At 36.9% G+C, this 18,299-nt stretch overlaps 4 protein-coding genes across 5 annotated transcripts; 2 read left to right on the top strand and 2 right to left on the bottom strand.

Annotated features, from left to right (window-relative positions):
* Positions 1–76: 76 nt before the first annotated feature.
* LOC6649256 (xenotropic and polytropic retrovirus receptor 1) lies at positions 77–7,487 on the bottom strand. 2 transcript variants are annotated; one of them, XM_023179267.2, is made up of 7 exons: positions 7,321–7,487; positions 2,791–2,949; positions 2,339–2,737; positions 1,292–2,267; positions 1,059–1,228; positions 864–997; positions 77–799 (listed from the first exon to the last, which is right to left on the bottom strand). In XM_023179267.2, the coding sequence occupies exons 2-7, from the start codon at positions 2,857–2,859 to the stop codon at positions 520–522; spliced, it is 2,028 nt and encodes a 675-aa protein (XP_023035035.1). In that variant the 5' UTR covers positions 2,860–2,949; positions 7,321–7,487; the 3' UTR covers positions 77–519. The 2 variants fall into 2 exon arrangements, with proteins under 2 accessions (XP_023035035.1, XP_002071551.1); XM_002071515.4 differs by having other exon boundaries at positions 2,791–2,872.
* A 246-nt stretch (positions 7,488–7,733) lies between these two features.
* Positions 7,734–10,115, top strand: LOC6649255 (transcriptional adapter 3-B). Its single transcript, XM_002071514.4, has one exon. The coding sequence runs from the start codon at positions 7,857–7,859 to the stop codon at positions 9,504–9,506; it is 1,650 nt and encodes a 549-aa protein (XP_002071550.3). The 5' UTR covers positions 7,734–7,856; the 3' UTR covers positions 9,507–10,115.
* Positions 10,116–10,163: 48 nt separating this feature from the next.
* On the bottom strand, positions 10,164–11,896 carry LOC6649327 (serine/threonine-protein kinase pakD). The gene is made up of 4 exons (XM_002071513.3): positions 11,544–11,896; positions 11,197–11,478; positions 10,593–11,123; positions 10,164–10,526 (listed from the first exon to the last, which is right to left on the bottom strand). Exons 1-4 carry the CDS (start codon positions 11,716–11,718, stop codon positions 10,312–10,314), a joined length of 1,203 nt encoding a protein of 400 aa, XP_002071549.1. The 5' UTR covers positions 11,719–11,896; the 3' UTR covers positions 10,164–10,311.
* Positions 11,897–11,984: 88 nt separating this feature from the next.
* LOC6649326 (translation factor waclaw, mitochondrial) lies at positions 11,985–18,291 on the top strand. Its single transcript, XM_002071512.4, has 4 exons — positions 11,985–12,541; positions 12,616–14,229; positions 14,302–14,401; positions 18,138–18,291. Exons 1-2 carry the CDS (start codon positions 12,014–12,016, stop codon positions 14,161–14,163), a joined length of 2,076 nt encoding a protein of 691 aa, XP_002071548.1. The 5' UTR covers positions 11,985–12,013; the 3' UTR covers positions 14,164–14,229; positions 14,302–14,401; positions 18,138–18,291.
* Positions 18,292–18,299: the final 8 nt, after the last annotated feature.

Raw genomic sequence — 18,299 nt, 5'->3', positions numbered from 1 at the left:
TTTCTAAATAATAAAAGGAATGTTAATTTCTATATTTATACATATATATATATATATATATATATATATATATATATATATAGCTATCATATAATGTTTCTTTTTTGTTTTGTTTGTTATTCAATCTATTAATTTTCAAGTTTGCTTTTCGATTTGTTTGACTTTCGTGTTATTGTTGTTGCTGTTGTTTTCTTTTAAGTACTAATACTGCCGTTCTACTGCTACGGGACATAGGAATTACGGGATTGGTATCAGGGATTAGTTTCATAAATTGGAATGCTAATTGGATGAACTTAAAAACCTAATACAAGAGACAAAAAAAATTAAGTGAATTATTCAACTCCCCTAGTTAAGTACTTAGTTACTAAATTATAAGAAACAAACAAAAAAATATTAATTGTATAAGGTAGAAAGGAAGGATAATCAACATTGCATAAAGAAAAAATCCGTTCAATTTGGGTGGAAGGCGCGTTGCATACATATATGTAAAAATATATGTGTATGTTTCTCTTGTCGTATTTAGAGCTTTTTACTACCATCAATATCAATGCTTAGATCCGGCAATGAGCCACGTGGCTGCAATAGGCTACGCTTTTCAGGATCCTTTATTTTCTTTGGTTTAGGACGATTCGTTTTTGTATAACGATTAATGACACCATCCGTTTCATCCATCATGCGTAATATAAGCGTCTGATCGGATGAATCCAATGGGGCTATAGATATATCTCGCACGGCACGGAACTTACCGCAATTGTTCAGATGTTCGTTCTCTAGACGGAAAAAGTTCCACACAAAGCGACTAAAAGCAAAGAAGACATAAATGCAACAACGAACTTTCAGAGAATGGAATAAAAATGTTTTACCGAAACACTTCCAATATGCCTGTTATAGAGGTCATAATATCACCCGTAACATATTTCATTTCTGTTAGATAAAATGAAAGAGCCCATATGAAACGTAAGGCCAAATCTTCCACAATGGCAAAGTAATAGAAACCCTTGAATAAATAAAAACCCAATAAATATTTCAAATAATTTTGATAATTTTAGACCACTTACAGTTGAGGAATAAACTACTTCTTCACGCAAAAAAGTATTCTCGCCAGCATTCTTATCAAATAGACCCCAATCCATTTTGATGTCCCACGTATAGGCATAGCATGAGGATACAATTGAAGAGATTATCCACAGCCAAGTGTAAGGATTATCAAATGTTTTCTCATAATTACCTAGAGAAAGAAACGTTCACATTTATATGGATTAAGAGATGGATTCTATATGCAACCACTTACTGCTATTATAACTTTTAAGTGTGGCAAAAATGACGACGAGAAAAGTTGTTGAATATTTGCCAGCATTGACCAAATGTGGAAAGGCTTCGCGTGAGTCCCGATAACGACGCAAACATTGAGCGAAACGAAACCAGGCAGGTAAACAATTCACAATGGGACGTATTATATAATCTTTTTCCATGCATATAGAAGCATCGCGTGCCTCCGACCAATTGCCATTAGTGAAATAGAAACAAATTAGATATTCAAAATCTAATATGGCTGTGGCCAATGAATTCAATTGATCGCCCAGCCAGAAATCGGCAAAGCCCACATGGAAAAACGGGGCCGATAGACAACGTCCGGTTATCCTTAGTAACCAGAAACGTGCATCATGATGCAGGACATGAAATGGATTTACCAGAAATAGTACCATAATCAAAGTAAGCGTCAATGGATTAATGAAAGCCGGTATAAACAAACTGGCACTGTACAGGAAACTCAGCATGCTTAGCGTCCAAACGACACCAAAAATGGCCGCCAATTCCATTAGATGTTGCTCGGATAGATGATTACGTGGATCCAATTCGAAAATAAGTACATGATTCACACCAGATGAACGCCAACCATAGATATTGACACCAATTAGAAATATGAACTCAATCAGCAGAAGGGGACCGCGATATAGACGAAATGTGACTTTTAGATTCTCGCCGCTAATGTCATGGAATATGGCCGATAGGACAACCACAATGCCCAGCACTATGAAGCTTCCAGAGAAGAGACCAACCTTAAAGGTGGTCCATGGACTTTGCTGTTCACCCAACGGTGGGACACGTAAACGTTTCATTGCCCGTTGACGATCGCCGCCCTCCAGTTCGCCGGTAACCGTTGTTTCGGTCTCATTGATTATATTATCGATATCCTTATTGGTAAAGAAATGTGAAGCCTCCACATACTCCTGACGCCATTTGGCTCCGCTGTCAACCCGTAATAACTAAAAACAGTTAAAAATTTACATTAAATAGTACAACAAAAAAATGAGGGGGAAAAAATATATAGACTTACCTTATCATGTTTCTTTAGTATTTTCCGAAAACCGGTATGATTTAAATTCTGATAATTTTGCAAGAGTATCAAACTTAAATAGAATTCACTGAATGCCAATTTCAATTCGCGTGCTTTACGATCCGGCAATGCTGCATGCCTCTTCTGACCTTTGGACTTTTTTGCCGTACGCTCGGATTCCTCAATTGATGTCTTTAGCTCGGCATTTAGTGTGGCAAATTTTCGCGTTGCCTCAGCCAATTTTTCCGAATAAAATGTATTGATCTTTTTCAATTCCTTGTCACAATAGTGAAAGAAATTCTCATCGAAATTGGCAAAATGTCGCTTAAGGACTTCATCTTCAACACTATCCACTGACGGTGCCTCCTCAACAGCCAAATAAAGCATGGCTTTCATTTCCTTTTAGACAAAATGAGTTATTTTCCTTACTCTTTGCTTTTAATTAAACTTACCTCATAGTTAATATATTGTTTACGCCACTCGGGCGTTATATGCGCCGATAAATGTTCAGCAAACTTCATGGCGGCTATCGACCTGTAATGCCGTCAGACTATAGTTCTATAATTTAAGCACATATAATGGTAGTCTTGAGGTCCACTGAAGCGTGTCTTCTAAACATTTAAAAGCCACAAAGTAAACAAAATTGAATTAGAATACACCCATACCTCGCTTTGCGTCGGGGATACGTTCCAAAAAAATGCGACGCAAGTCGAAACAACGCAAAGTGAATTATGATTTTCTATAGCAAGCCATGTAAAAATCGAAGATAGGTTCCAGGGTTACGAAAATACATACATTTTAAAACTAAAATTTAACAAATTAACATTTAAAAAACAAACAAAATCTCATATCATTTTATTTCATATTATGCATATAAAAAACAAGAAGAAATTAATTCAATTAAAACAAAATAAATAATTCAATTATTCAATAATTTAAATAAAATTACAATTAATCACTATCTGATAAGTCTTCAGTGTCTGTTGTCGTACGTCGGCTTTCTTTAAAAAAAAATTGGTCCAGTGTTGTCTGACCAGCTTTTTTTTTTTGCATAAAATACAATTCCTTATAGCAATTAATATTCGCAGCTACCGCCTGGGACACTTTAAGGCTCCTTTCGCTGTCAGGATCATTTTTTAAGAAAATCTCCATGCCTTCGTCAATCAAAGATATCGCTTTGGAAATTTGTTTGGAAGTTAAGTTCTGTTGCTTGGATATCTCTAAATGGTCACGGTCATAGTCATCTTCTTCATTAGGAAGGAGATCTTTTGAATAACCTTTCATAGCTCTTGGATTTTCTGATTGGTAAATAAGAAATGGTTTAAATTTGAAATCACCATTTGCATTTCCACCAAGAAGAAGAGTCAGTCTATCCTTGCTAGCTTTAAATCCGGGCGCAGATTTTTCTGTTTTAGATATGTAGGTTCTCTGAGGTAGACGTTTCCAAAATAATCCTGTCTCGTCAACATTAAAAACTTGTTTCGGTTCATAGCCGCCCTCACGGATTAAAGCTTTTAGCTCTGCTGGGTAGAGTTCTGCAGCAGTTACATCAGCGCTAGCTGCTTCGCCTTTAAAAGCAATGTTGTGCAGATTTGCTCGAACCTTGAATCTTTCAAACCAGCCTTGACTTGCTTCAAAAGTTTCATTATCGTGGGCGGTACTATCACTAGCATCATCGTTGGATACGGTTTGACTTTTAATATCATCAAATAAGCTTTTTGCTTTCGTCTGAATTACCATTTTACTTAATGGTATTCTTTGCGCAACTTGATTCTCAATCCAAATTGAAAGCAAGGATTCCATTTTAATCATCAAAGAACTCCTTGTACGGATCATCGTTTTAGCATCTAATGATGTTACAGATTTTGCAGCCTCTCTTATTTTATCTCCATCTCGATCTTTAATAGTTCTGACTGTTGTTGCAGCCAGGCCAAGAGCCTTTGCTATCTCCACAGCCTTCTCGCCCTTATTAAATCGCCGCAGAATATCTAGTTTTGTCTCCAAACTGATAGTTTTCTTTTTATTTTTGGTAATTCCACCAGCATTATCCTTTCCACTCATTTAACTAAAAAATAATTTTGTGTAACAAAATAATATAACTCTGCCAATAAATAAATTAAAAAATTATTTACCTTTTTTTATATGTGATCAGAAATAACACGAAAAAACTTATTGATCTATTTTAAAGAGCACAACTCACTAATTGAAACGCGATATTCTACATAAAAGGTGGGCAAGCAAATGGCAAAGTGAGTCGAAGCAAATCAAAGGGGAATTCCCCTGTTTTGATACACAGCGCGCGCAGTTAGCAACAAAAGTGTTGCCACCTTTTGGAAAAAAAGGTATTAAAAAAGAAACGAACGTTTCCTGAGCAACGCAACATCGAAAATCTAACGACGCACAATGAAAATTAGTGCTAATTGATCAGCGACGCAACTTCGAAAAAACGCAAACCGAAACGACGCAAAGCGAGGTATGGGTGTATATGCATAGATGGATTATAATAGAATAAAACATAATAATAATCAGTCGGACAAATCAAAAGTCGACTTTCGGTAGATAGTTTTCTCTATAGTGGATAAAATTCTATCTGTACTATTTGGAATCTATCTCAAAGGAATTTGAACATAATGATTATTTCCCCCTAATATCAATAGAATTGCTCTATAATCCTAAATATGTTCAAGGGGAACCACAAAATAAATTGAGATGAATTTTCTTTATCTTTGGACTTAGAACTTTTGAGGAGCCTTAAAATAACGTACAAAATAATAAATTTAAAAGGTAAAACCTTTTTTAACCTAAAATTTGTGCATATTTTGCATATATTTTTTTTCTATTTCATAAAAAGTTTTATATCATTTTTGTCATTAATAAATTCGTTTAAAATCATTAAAACTAAGCTGAAAAGCTTTTTAGGCTTAATTTTTTATGGAATTGAAAGCACTTTAAAGTGTTAAGAACTAGATTAAACCGCAAATCGTACTAAAATGGACATCTAAAACCAAACAGATCGATCAGGATAAAATTTGTTTAATATATGTAGATATTTATATTTATATATTAAACATATATATATTATCAACACTTTTAGTTTAGTTGGTTTTTTTTTGTTTTTGTTTTATTATTCACTTCACTTTGTTGAGTGCTGCCAATTTGCAGCTAACGGTAATTGAACAACTGTTGAGAGTTAAATCAATGCACTGACACACTGACTGAAGTGAGAGTACGAGAGGGATGGGAAGACGGACAGAGTGGTAGGGCCGCTTCGTATGACAGTGGGAACAGTTATAATCTAATCAGCTGTTGCCTGCTGACTGCCAGACCATAAAACTGCAATCATAAATTTTACAAAAACACCAAACGGGGAAAAAAATTACCCTAAACACGTTTTAATCGGTGGCCATGTGGGCGTTGGACTGTTGTCTGATGATAATAAAAAACAAGAAAAAAAAACTGTCTCCAAAAGATATCCCCACCAATAATAAAAAAAAAAAAAATCTCATTAGCAAGGCAAGCATAATAAGCTAAGCAAATTGGAAAACTTTTTTGTGCCGTTCGTTGCCGCGGAAAACAAGAAAGCAAACAGAACTGAAAATATAATGAATATTTGTTGTATCCCTCTATATGTATATTATTTTATTTCTCTTTTTAATCAATTGCACAAATATTTGCGGTGGTGTCGCCACAAAAGGGCGAGAGGTAGGCATGGGGGGAAGGGGGAACAAACTAATTGCAAGAGAACTTCCGTTTACAAAGAGCCAGCGAAAGAAAGGGGGTTATAACTTTGAGCCAAACATAGGTAGGTAGGTGCAGGTGCTAATTGGATTGCTTAGGTAAGGTACGAGGAAGCCGGGGCCAAAGGCATTGATAAGCCTAATGCCTAATGTCTGTGTCTAAATATAGTTACACTTGTTGATTGATTAGAGCAATTCAAAACTATATATACCTCCCAAATATAAATATTTGATGGATGGATGCGTTTTTTGTTTGTAACATGTTCATTAATTATGCTCAATTGATATAATACCCTGCCAAGCAAAATGAGTATCTTAAAATATATGTAAAACAACAAAAACCAAACACACAAAAGAAATCATTGAATTTCTTTATGTTAAGATGATCTCTTTGTTACTTTCACAAGGATATAATTTTGTATACATATACATACATATATTCGAGAAAGAACATTTAATTTTTTTTGTTTAAGAATTTTGTTCTAATTTAATAGGCCTTTTTGCAGTGTGAGTACAGTGAATAAAAATTATATATATTCAACAGTTGTTCTACTTACACAAAACAAAAAAAAAACAAAAAAGAAATGCACTATGTAGTATCATTTAAGATATATACCTCTCTCGCTCTATCTCTTACTCAGTGACTAACTTAACTCTCTTCATCTCTTTAGTGAGAACTGATAACGGCATGTGCTGTCAGCAGCAGCAACAACAACAGAAACAACAACAAAAGCACAAACAAACACAATGCCAGACGAAAAGACAGCGACGTAAGCACCACCAGACGAAGAAGTAAATGATTATTTGATCAATAAAACAATTTGGGTACTTGAGCAATACAAATTGAGAAGAGAAAAAAGAGGTTAACATTTAGCATTCATTAACTACAAATATGTAATGCCACAATATTGATAAAAAAAAATAAACACCAACAACAACAAATGAGAGGCAGCAGAGCGCCAGCGCGCAGTCTGTGTGTGTTTCGCGTCTTGTGATTCTGATTTTGTTGATTCTTAATTTGAGGGCCAATTGAAAAGATGATGAATTGAAGATTAACAACAAGCAAAGAGTAACGTAGAGAGAAAATCGGGGAAAATTGTTGGTCAATTACATAAAATTACAATAACAATCTTGGTTGTTCTTCGTTTCCCTCTCTTTTCTACGTCATCCTAGCATGCAGCTAGCAGTCCCGTTGCAACTTTTTTTTTTGATTTGTATCCCTTACGCGCCCGCTTTCCCTCTCACCTAGTTAACAGATTTATCCATTGCCACTATAATCTTAAATTAAGTACAAGTACACACTTGGTTTTATCACAGTATTTTTTTTTATTATTATTTAGCGCGTACGAATCAAATCAAACAACACAAAGCGGAGGAGAACACAAGAAACAAGGCACGAAACAAAAACTAAAGACAACAACAAAAACGTAAATGAAATGTTAATATTAACATTATGGTCAGTGTTGGTAAGCGTAACACTTAATTAAGGATGAGCGAATATTAATATTAATCTCAATATGTTACAGGTCAATAAAAATAATATTTATTAATAACTAATAGCAAAAATTGATGTGGAAGCTTTGTGCAAGTTTTGAATTGCTTATTTTTAATTTGCGATTCCTAGCAGCGATAGTTTTTAGTCGCATCTCTAACTGTTAACAGTCAAATGAGTCAGTGTTAACAGAGATCTTTGTGCATTGTTTCGACGCTAACAAAAACAATTCGAAAAATTGTAAGAAATTCAAGAAAAACAACAGAAAAAAAAGGACGACGAAGAGTGGATGATGAGTGCCAATATGAAGAATGTGAAACTAAGTCACTTTGCCGGCAACTCTGGCTCTGCAGGAGGATCTTTTAATATGTCTGGAGGCGGTGGTGGTGGTGGATTGGCTGGATCAGCTGGAGCTGGTGGCGGCAAATCTGGAGCTGCCTCATTGGGAGCAGGAGGGTCTGGGGCAGATAATGACAACTTTACGACACCCAGTGGCGTGACCATACCCTTTATACGCACACGAGATGTACCAAAACAGTTGCCCACTCTAGCTGCTGCCCTCCAGCGAAGTTTGGATGAGCCTTTGGCTGCCGAAGATTTGGATGCGGTGCAATTGGAATTGGAACTCATGTTATCCAATGTAGCCTTAAGGAGTCGCGTATTGAAGTCGGAATACGAAAATCTGGATAAGGATGAGAAGCGTAGAAAGTTGGAACGTTTACCGGGTGGTTCACCGCCTGGACTTAATGCTATTGGAGCAAATGGTGCAAATATAATCGGTAATGGCAATGTTAGCCATTCCACCGCCTCGTCTATAGGTGCAAAAAGAAAAAGGGAAGAGCCAACTGGAGTACGAAAAAAGCATTCATCAATGACAATTATAAACAAACAACAAGCAGCATCAGCAGCAGCGGTTGGCATTGTGAAGTTATCGAAGAACAGTCCAATGTATGGACAAACAGATGATAGTTTGGATTATGCGCCACCTGCCACCACTTCAAGCAACAATTTGCCACCCAAAGTGGCCTTACCCAAGAATGATATGCCCAATAAATTTTGGCTATCAGTGGAGCCATATTGTATGCCCTTGACTCATGAAGATTTGCGGTTAATTGATGATCTACTCGAGCAATATCGAGGACCCTTAGTGCCTCCAATACCAACGTTGGGACCACACTATTCCACCCTTTGGTCACAGGAGGACGTCAAGTCCTTGCAACCAGGTGGCAGCCGAATTAAAGGACAAGGTAATGCCTCAAATATGCTGAAAAAAGGTGAATCCCTAATGGAGGAGAGCATAACAGGACCTTTAACACAACGTCTAGTATCAGCTCTAATGGAAGAATCATTACTAACGCTTCCCAGCGAGCAGGCGGCAGTGGGAGATTACAGCAATGCCAGTTCAAATACAACCAGCACCACCGCCAGCACCATTAGCAACAGCAATGAAAATAACGCGGGAGGTGGTGCTGGTGGTGGTGGTGGTGCTGCTCCTAATGCAGGAAATTTCCGATCTCTAGCAATGCTCAAACATGGCCTGGGCATTGAACAGCGTTTGAAAAAAGAGCTTATCAATACCGGTCTCATCGAATCCGCCGAACCAGATGACGTGGATGAGGTACTATTGGAAATCAAGCGTGTCACAGCGGAAATTTCAACAATTTCCCATTTCAATAGCGAAGAACTGAAACGATTACGTCAAGCGGCCAGCGAAGAGATTAAACGCATTGAATTGAAACGTAAATTGGATTTTGTCGATCAAGAAATTCTCGAGTGCTATAAACGTATGCTGCAATATCGCTCTAAACGAAAAGGACATTCGTTGGAGGAGAAACAGGAAATCCTACGCTTAACCAACGAACAGCGTCAATTGGCTGTGCAATTGGAGCAAATGCATCCAATAAATCCTAGCGGTTCCACAGTGGAATCCAAAATGTAGGACAGGAGCCTCGCCTGGTCATGGTTACAGCTAATAACCATGCATCGGGCAGTGAAAAAACAAACAAAAACTGATTTAAAATGATTTAAATACTTTTACTCCTTCTTCTCCTTCTTCATCACACACACACACACACACATGCACACACACTCTACAAAAAAAACTCAAAAAGTACATACAAATGTAATTAGTATAAAAACAAAAGAAAAAAGAAAAAACAACAAATTAAAAAACCAACCTGCTTTTCTTGTCTTCAAACTCAACTTAACACCAAGAACGCTAACAACACTTTGATGTTCTTTATAGACTACAACTTATTAGCCGGATGTATGTATATGTATATACATATGTACTTATATATACATATTTGCTTTGCTCTACCGATAAGCGTCTCTTGGGCTTTAATTATATCCAAAGAAAACAAAAAAATTCCACTGACTTTCCAATAACATTCTTTTGAATTTCAAAAGGAAAAACGCAGTGATTAAAAAAAAAGAAAAGAAGTAAATTAAAAATACCTAATTCCAGCATATAGATATCCATAATTTACCATCATGAATCATGATCGAATGCAAACGGCATAATAAAACAAACAATTTTTTACTTATAGTTGAAAAAATGTAGCTTCATTGCTTACAAAAATTAATTCATTGAACATTTCATGGTGATTTTTGTTGTTTTTATAGATATAAATGACTGTAAATAATGTAGTTTAATACAATGTTGAAAGACATATTGTACTCCATTTGCTAAATATAACCTATCACAGACATAGTCTTATATTTGATTCACTTTTGATGAGCGGCTACGTATCAAAAATGTCGGGATATTCAGACATTAAATCTGATTTACATGAGACCCGTATGGACGTGGCATTGGCCTTTAAACGCAAATTATTATCATTGGTAAGAAGCATAGAGTTTGGCACCTGCTCTTTTAGCTGAAGGCAACAGTTTAAAATGCTATCGTCCGCTGTATCCACATCAATTAAATGATCTGCCTCATCTAAAGCCGATTGAGCTGCAATAAAATAATAATAATTATCATACGAATACGTTTTTTCCCCTTAAAATACCAATTTCCTACCTTGTATATCCCGACTCTCATCGAATTTGGCATTCAAATAATGAATGGCACGTATGGCGGCCACACGATTTATCTCGCTGTCACTATGTTTAGCCTTGAGTCTATCTAATTCTTTGATAACTATATACGGTATAAAGATCATACTGCCAGCTAATCCATTCAACACCAGTTTGGGTAAGTCTTTGACAAATGACAAATTATGTATGAGAACATTTGTATCAAGAATGAAATACATATGATCTAGACGACGAGCGGGTAAATCTTGGTCATTCGATTCACGTTGCAGTGATTGGAGTATGGCCATTGAGACATCATCATCCTCCCAATCCATGGGTTCGGGTTCAACTTCAGGTTCAGTTCGGGCGGCATTTTGAGGTGGCTTTTTATTATTGTTGTTGTTGGTCTCCCTGTTCAAGTGTTCTCCTTTCACTTCCTTCTGTTTTTGGTGCCCCTGCTGCTGCTGCTGCTGCTGCTGGTGTTGTTGTTGCTGCTGTTGCAATGAAACTCTCAATTGACGCAAACGTTCATTGGCTAAAAGGTAAACAAAAAATAAATACATATATAGCTAAAATACTACAGGAAAAGAAATTATTCTCTGTCTTACCACTTGATGAAGAGGTGGAAAAACTGCTGTTAGATTTCTTCACACGATTGCTGGCATCGATTAGAGCCTGAGGTTTCTCCCAGGCATTACGAATGGAGGATCTAAGGTTTCTGGATGGCTTACTATTGGCTAATCGGCTCGATATTGAATTTCTTTGATGATGATGATGGTGACTTCGTGATGATTTGTTACTTGTTGCTTCATTTTTTACCCGTTCCTTTTCTTTTAAATGGCTTTGCAAGCGTTTCAAACGATCCTGGGCGAATTCTCTGCTGCCGCTCACTGTGGGAAAAACAAAGGGCAAACTGTTAGAAGGTCGCGCTGAAGATAAAGGTAACGGGACTTACCACGGTCGCTAGACCTACACTGCCTTCTATAGTTGCTGGTGCTGCTACTCGCCGTGACTATTGATTCGGCCTGTTGTTGTTGTTTCTCACCTTTGAATGTGACTTTCTTAAATTTAAGCTTTTGTGGTGCATTTACGTGTGCGTAAGGGGGCTCCTCATCTGATGACAAATCCATTTGAGCGTAGCATACTCTACAATTGTGGCCTATTGTTTTCCAAAATTTAATGCAGTTTTAGTCTTGGAATATCTTGTACACGAACAACTAAAAAATTAACATAATGTTTTAATGCTAACGCAACTTTTTAGTTTACTAACTGAAACAAAATAGTAAATGTGCAATAATGTTGCCAGTGCAAATCAACCACAAAAATGGGCAACCCTCTACCGCCGTTAAGTACTCGCAAACCACTTCTGGCAACTCTGTCCGGGTTAGACATGGCAACTCTACAAAAAAAATGTGATTATCAAACATGTTCAAATCCATTTCCACACGATGGACATGGACATGCATCCAATATCGCCGGCTGGCCATAGCAAGCGCCGCTTGCCCTCGAAGTTTCCGCCCACAGGCAAAAGCTGCAGGAGCATGGCCGAATCTGACAGTTAGATGTGTTCCCGAACCTCGTGGTCTTTACCGGGCCAAGGCTTCTTCTTCTTCCAACTTGGCGGCCACAGCATCAGAGTTGGAGTCAGCCAAATCACAGGATGCCCTTTTGCGTGAGTTTGCCCAGATACCAGTGGAGCGGATACGCAATTTCAGCATAATCGCTCATGTGGATCATGGCAAGAGCACACTGGCTGACCGCATTCTTGAGCTAACTGGAGCCATAACCAAACAAGAGGGTCAACATCAAGTATTAGACAATTTGCAGGTGGAGCGAGAGCGTGGCATAACTGTAAAGGCACAGACAGCATCGATATTTTACAAATATAAAGATCAGCAGACATATTTACTCAACCTTATTGATACACCAGGTCATGTTGACTTCTCGAATGAGGTAAATGGAATCTAAGCTCCAATAAATCTCTTAAACTTATTAACACATAATTTTTGTCTATTTTTCTTTTTTAGGTTTCCCGCTCTTTGGCCGCCTGTGATGGTGTGATCCTTTTGGTCGATGCCTGTCATGGTGTTCAGGCGCAAACAGTGGCCAACTATCATTTGGCCAAGCAAAGGAATTTAATCGTAGTGCCGGTTCTCAACAAAATCGACATCAAACATGCCCAACCCGAAAAAGTCATTCAAGATCTACAGTTTCTATTCCAAATAGATCCAAAGACAGTGCTTCAAGTTTCAGCCAAATTGGGTCTTGGCATAAAGGAAGTCTTAAATCGCGTGATTGAATCAATACCACCGCCACAGGTGCAACGTGAACAAGAATTTCGCGCCCTAATCTTTGATAGCTGGTTTGATAAATATCGCGGCGCCTTAAATTTAATATATATTCTTAATGGCCATTTAGAGCAAGGTCAAGAGATACAATCGATGGCCACGAAAAAAATATATCCCCTGAAAACTATATCCATTCTTAGGCCTAAAGAATGTGATGTGAAAAGTTTATCAGCGGGTCAAGTTGGTTTAATAGCCTGTAATATGCGTAATAGCAAAGAATCAATAATAGGCGATACAATATATTTAAAAAATCAAATAGTTCAATCTGCCGGAAATTATACGCCACAAAAACCATTAGTTTTTGCTGGTATATTTCCTGTCGATCAATCAAAACATGTGGCCCTACGCAGTGCCATTGATAAAATGATTCTCAATGATTCGGCTGTAACGCTAATGGTCGACTCTAGCCCAGCACTGGGTCAGGGTTGGCGCCTGGGCTTCCTTGGCTTGCTGCACATGGAAGTATTTTGTCAACGACTCGAACAAGAGCACAATGCTGAGCCCATTATAACTGCTCCATCGGTTACTTATCGCATTGTACTGAATAATCCGCGTATGATCAAACAAATGGGCAAAAACACATTGGATATATCGAATGCTGCCCTGTTTCCAGAGCCCTCCAATATTAAGGAATACTATGAACCTCTTGTAATGGGCACAATTATAACACCCTCGGAATATGTGGGTCAAATTATAGCCCTGTGTATTGATCGTCGTGGCGTACAGCAAAGTTCCATTAATATCGATGAGACGCGCATTTTAATGACATATGTTCTACCATTGAGTGAAATCATTTTAGATTTTCATGATCGTCTCAAATCGTTAAGTTCAGGATACGCTAGTTTTAGTTATGAAGATCATGGCTATCATTTAACAAATTTAGTACGCTTGGATATTCATCTAAATGGTCGCCCCGTTGAAGAGCTTTGCCGCATTGTTCATGCCACCAAGGCCACGGGCATTGCCCGACAAATGGTTCACAAATTGAAAGATTTAATACCCAGGCAAATGGTACAAATAGCCATACAGGCCTGTGTGGGTAGCAAAGTACTGGCCCGTGAAACGATCAAGGCATATCGCAAAGATGTTACCGCCAAGCTCTATGGCGGCGATGTGACCCGTCGCATGAAACTTTTGCGTCAACAAGCGGAGGGCAAGAAAAAAATGCGAATGTTTGCCAACATACGAGTACCACATGAGACCTTCATCAATGTCCTAAAGCGTTAAGTAATCGGAAGGAGAGTTAGAGTTCATGTTTTTTTGTAACTTCCAACCATAAACAACCTTTATTAGGTGAGTAACTGTTGAAATCCCTAAAAAATCAAAATGTATATTAAATTTACCGTTTTCCATAATCTTTTCAAGTGCTTAACAAAGAACCCCCCAGCTATGCCTATGAGAGTGAGGTTCTTGAAGGCGAAACAAACGCTTATTATAAGACTGAGATCGACTATATTTAATTTTGGTAAGTCATGAAAGGCGTTAAAGATAAGGCCTCTATTGAAAAGAAAGAAAGAATATTGCCTTATCATTTTTTTTGGCTTGAAACGTCAATAGAAATTATCATTATAGTCGTACATAGAAATGTGTTGTGTGGGCGGAAATGGGCGTGTCCAATGGATGGCCATTTTTATGTATGTAAATAGATACGGACTCAAAAACAGTTCATTAGCATGAGAAGAAACGAGTAGCCGGATTAGCTGAATTTAAGATACTCTACATATAATAAATATAGTCAAGGAATAAACCTAATGTGCAACTATAAACAAAGTGCACTAAAATAATAGGAAATCTTTAAAGAACTTGGTTTGGGTGGGCAATTTTTTGTTATTATCATTAAGATATTAGACATAAAATAAAGTGGCAAATTATTTGGTTTAGTCAATTCCAGTATAATTTCTAACTAGTTTCGTTTGTGGTTCCCCGATTATCCCCCGTCCTTCCCGCAAATACACAAACAGATGAGCGAGTAAGAAAAATCGAATTTCCCTGACCCTGAAAACTGTGACTGGGTCTCTGAAGAGAGGCAGTGGGTAAAAGAGAGAGAAGAATAGTGCCATAACGGGTATCCTCCCACTTCGAAACGTCTCCTCCAATTATATATGTATACATGTACATATATATGTACATGTCTATGTATGTGTGTGTTTTGACGTGATAGCTCTAGTTCTTTTTTGGTTTAGCTTGTGTCTCGCTCCCGGCTAAATTTTTGTTGAGGAAGGGAGAGAGTGAGTGTGAGAGAGAGGGGGATGGACGGAGTAAACGAACGAACGAACGAACCATACATAACCTGTGCCAGAGTATTCGTGACCTTGAAAAACAATAACATTAAAAACAAAAATGCAAATGCAAACAATTCTAAAATCCGTTCATGCAAAACTGTTAAAAATGTTTTGCGTTATGCAATAATTAAACAAAAGAAGCCAAATACAAAGAAACTTGTCAACTTGTTGCCCATTTCCCATCGATTCCTTAAAGAAAGCTAAAAACAAATCAGCTGCATTTTCTCCCTAACAACAAATAACAGCTGAGTAGGGGGAGGGCGAGTACGAGAGCGAGAGAGTGAAACAATAAGTGATAGAAAAAGAGAGAGTAGGAGAGTGCGGTTTGGTTGGTCAGGAACATAGAGCATATAAAAAAAAAACAAAAAACAAATAGACTGCAAAAGCAACAAAGCAAAATGAAAACGAAAATGCAAAAAAAGCAGTAAAATAAAAAAAACGTTTTTTTGTTGTTGCTGCTGCTGTGCGCAATTGAACTCACATACACGCACAGTGTAATCGTAATACCAAGTTGTTTAATTTTAATTAAATACAGTCGGGTGCTGCATTATCGTATAACTGTGAAAAGTAATTCTTTACGAAGAGTACACAAATAAATTATCAAAAATTTCAAAAAACTTCCAAATTGAAACCCCTTAAATTAATTATATGCAAGAGATATACATATCTACATATCAAGAATTCGATATACATACATACATATGTATGTAGTGCATTCATTATAACTTATGTGGCATGGTCAATTACCGAATTTTGGAAAAATATCTTTGGGATTTGTGCAAAAGCCTTAACTTGATAACCTTAAAACTAATTGTTAACGAATTCTTATTATCCATTTTTTGTATTTTTCTGGGATCGCCGACTTTGCATTTCGTAAGCTTTTGTCCTAGTCCCACTGTGCAATGGCATCTCGTTTCTCGCTCAACGGTCGTTGGTCGTTGGTTCGTTGTCGTCGGTCGTCGTCGTTGCCCGCTGCCGCAGCAGCAGCAGTCAGTTTTCATTCTCATTTGACATCATCAACATTGAAATTAAATTAAAAAGCAAGGAAAGAAGGAAAAAACAGGAGCCACAGCGCCAGCAATTGATATACCTTAAATAATCAAAGTAAATTAATTGATTTAATCAATTTAATCGAAAGCTTTATTAATCAACGAATTTAAATTACAACTTTTCATTTAACAAAAAAAGAAAATAATTCAGCGCGCAGAAAACAACAAACGTCATCAGCTGTTCTACTGTACCTACATACATATATAAATACTTATGTATAGTACGTGCGTTTGTGTGTGTGTGTGTGTTACAGATAGAGTGAGAGAGGGGCAGTTCTCTCTGTTGGCTTTGTTTGTTTGTTTGTGCGTGTATAAAATGAATTAATTTTTTGTACATTTATTTAAAATAGAAAATTTAACGAACATTGGGGTTATTCTATAGATTGTAATTTTGAAGGTTATGATGAGCCCCCCATCTTCCTTGGCACTGTCACCCTAATGTCTAATTTGGCCTTGACCGTGTCTGTGTGTAAACGTGTTGAGTGCGTGTGTGCAACGGTAACTAACAGCTGACAGCTGCTGCTAGATTGCAGTTTTCTGTTAAGCATTGCTTTTTTGCATTAGGTGGCAACCCCATATCATCCCCAACCCGCAGATATATTTAAGCAACAGCAAAAACAAAGTCACAATCAAGTTCAAAGCAATTGCAAAAAACAAGTGAGAAAACGCGAGAGAGAGACAGAGAAGGAGAACGGAGCCGCTCAGCTGTACACGTAGTCAGAGTTAGCAGCAAGTGAAGAAAATTTTCATAAATATTGTTTCTATTTTTTTTATTTCACATTTGTTTTGTTGTCAAATTGTGCAATCTCATAGGGAGACAAAATCAGTGATAAACGGAAATTATTATTATTAATTAACAAGTGAAATAGATAATAAATAACAGTTCTCTCTGATCGTGGTGCAGGGTTGCCAATTATTACAATTATAATTCAAATAAAAACGGGAACAACCACAAAATAACCATTGCAAACAATTTTACTTTTTTTTGCGTTTTATCGTATTCATAAAAATATATATTATATATTTATATATACATTGCTACGTATGTATGTGTAGTAGATATGTATGTATGTATATGTACATCTATGTATTACTTATTCACGCATTATGTGAGAGCAAAAGTGAAGAAAGTGAGAGGCAAGCGTAAGGTGTTTCATTTAAAATTGTTTCAGCAACAAAATTTTATAATAAAAAAATACACAAAAATATTTAATTTTCTTTGTGTATGTGTGTAATGTTGTTGGCTGACGGGAGCGACGGTGGGAGAGTTCAGTTGCCACCGCGTCACACACATACACGATATAGACGCACAAACACCCTCAGCTGATATGTGTGCGAATATCACCAGTGTTGCCCATATCCATTTATCAAGCTAATCTTAGCCTTTAATGGCCAGTAAAAACGCTAGTACACGATATATTATTAAGCTTTTAAATGAAAACTAAACTAAAAACTAAAAAACTATTAACAGGGAAATTATATATCTACTTTTAAAATCTTTTAAACAAATTAATAAAACATCAGTCTACAAACGTGTACGTAACAGTAGCTGCTGTAGATCGATCAGACAATTAATTAGCTTTTTACTTCAGTCTTCTTCAAGTTGACATCACTGATGCCAATATCAATTTGCTCACTCTCTCGCTCTTAGCTTGTCTTTCTCTTTCTTCCTTAGTCTCGTCTTGCTTGTCATTTTATTTTGTAAACAACTCTCGCACAAAAAAAACAAGAAAGAAGCAGTGTTGCCATTTAATTTAATTCACTTGCACTGGCAAGTCCGTATTAACAAAAATTTGTGAAATTCATAATATATGTACATATGTAGTTTTTTGTTTAATTGTTTCCCCCATTTTTTTTTTTTGTTTTGCAGCCTACAATGTTTTTTATTCTATGAGAGAAAAGGGAAAACGAAACGAACTTCAAAATGATTAACGGTTTTAGTGTAAGTGAGCAGGCAGCATTGCACTTTACCTATAATAACAACAACAATGGCGGCCTTAAAACAGAACACAACAACAATAATAACACTAAT

Source organism: Drosophila willistoni (genome assembly GCF_018902025.1).
Source record: "Drosophila willistoni isolate 14030-0811.24 chromosome XL unlocalized genomic scaffold, UCI_dwil_1.1 Seg141, whole genome shotgun sequence".
Taxonomy (NCBI): Eukaryota; Metazoa; Arthropoda; class Insecta; order Diptera; family Drosophilidae; genus Drosophila; species Drosophila willistoni.
This window is presented reverse-complemented; position numbering and strand designations above follow the sequence as displayed.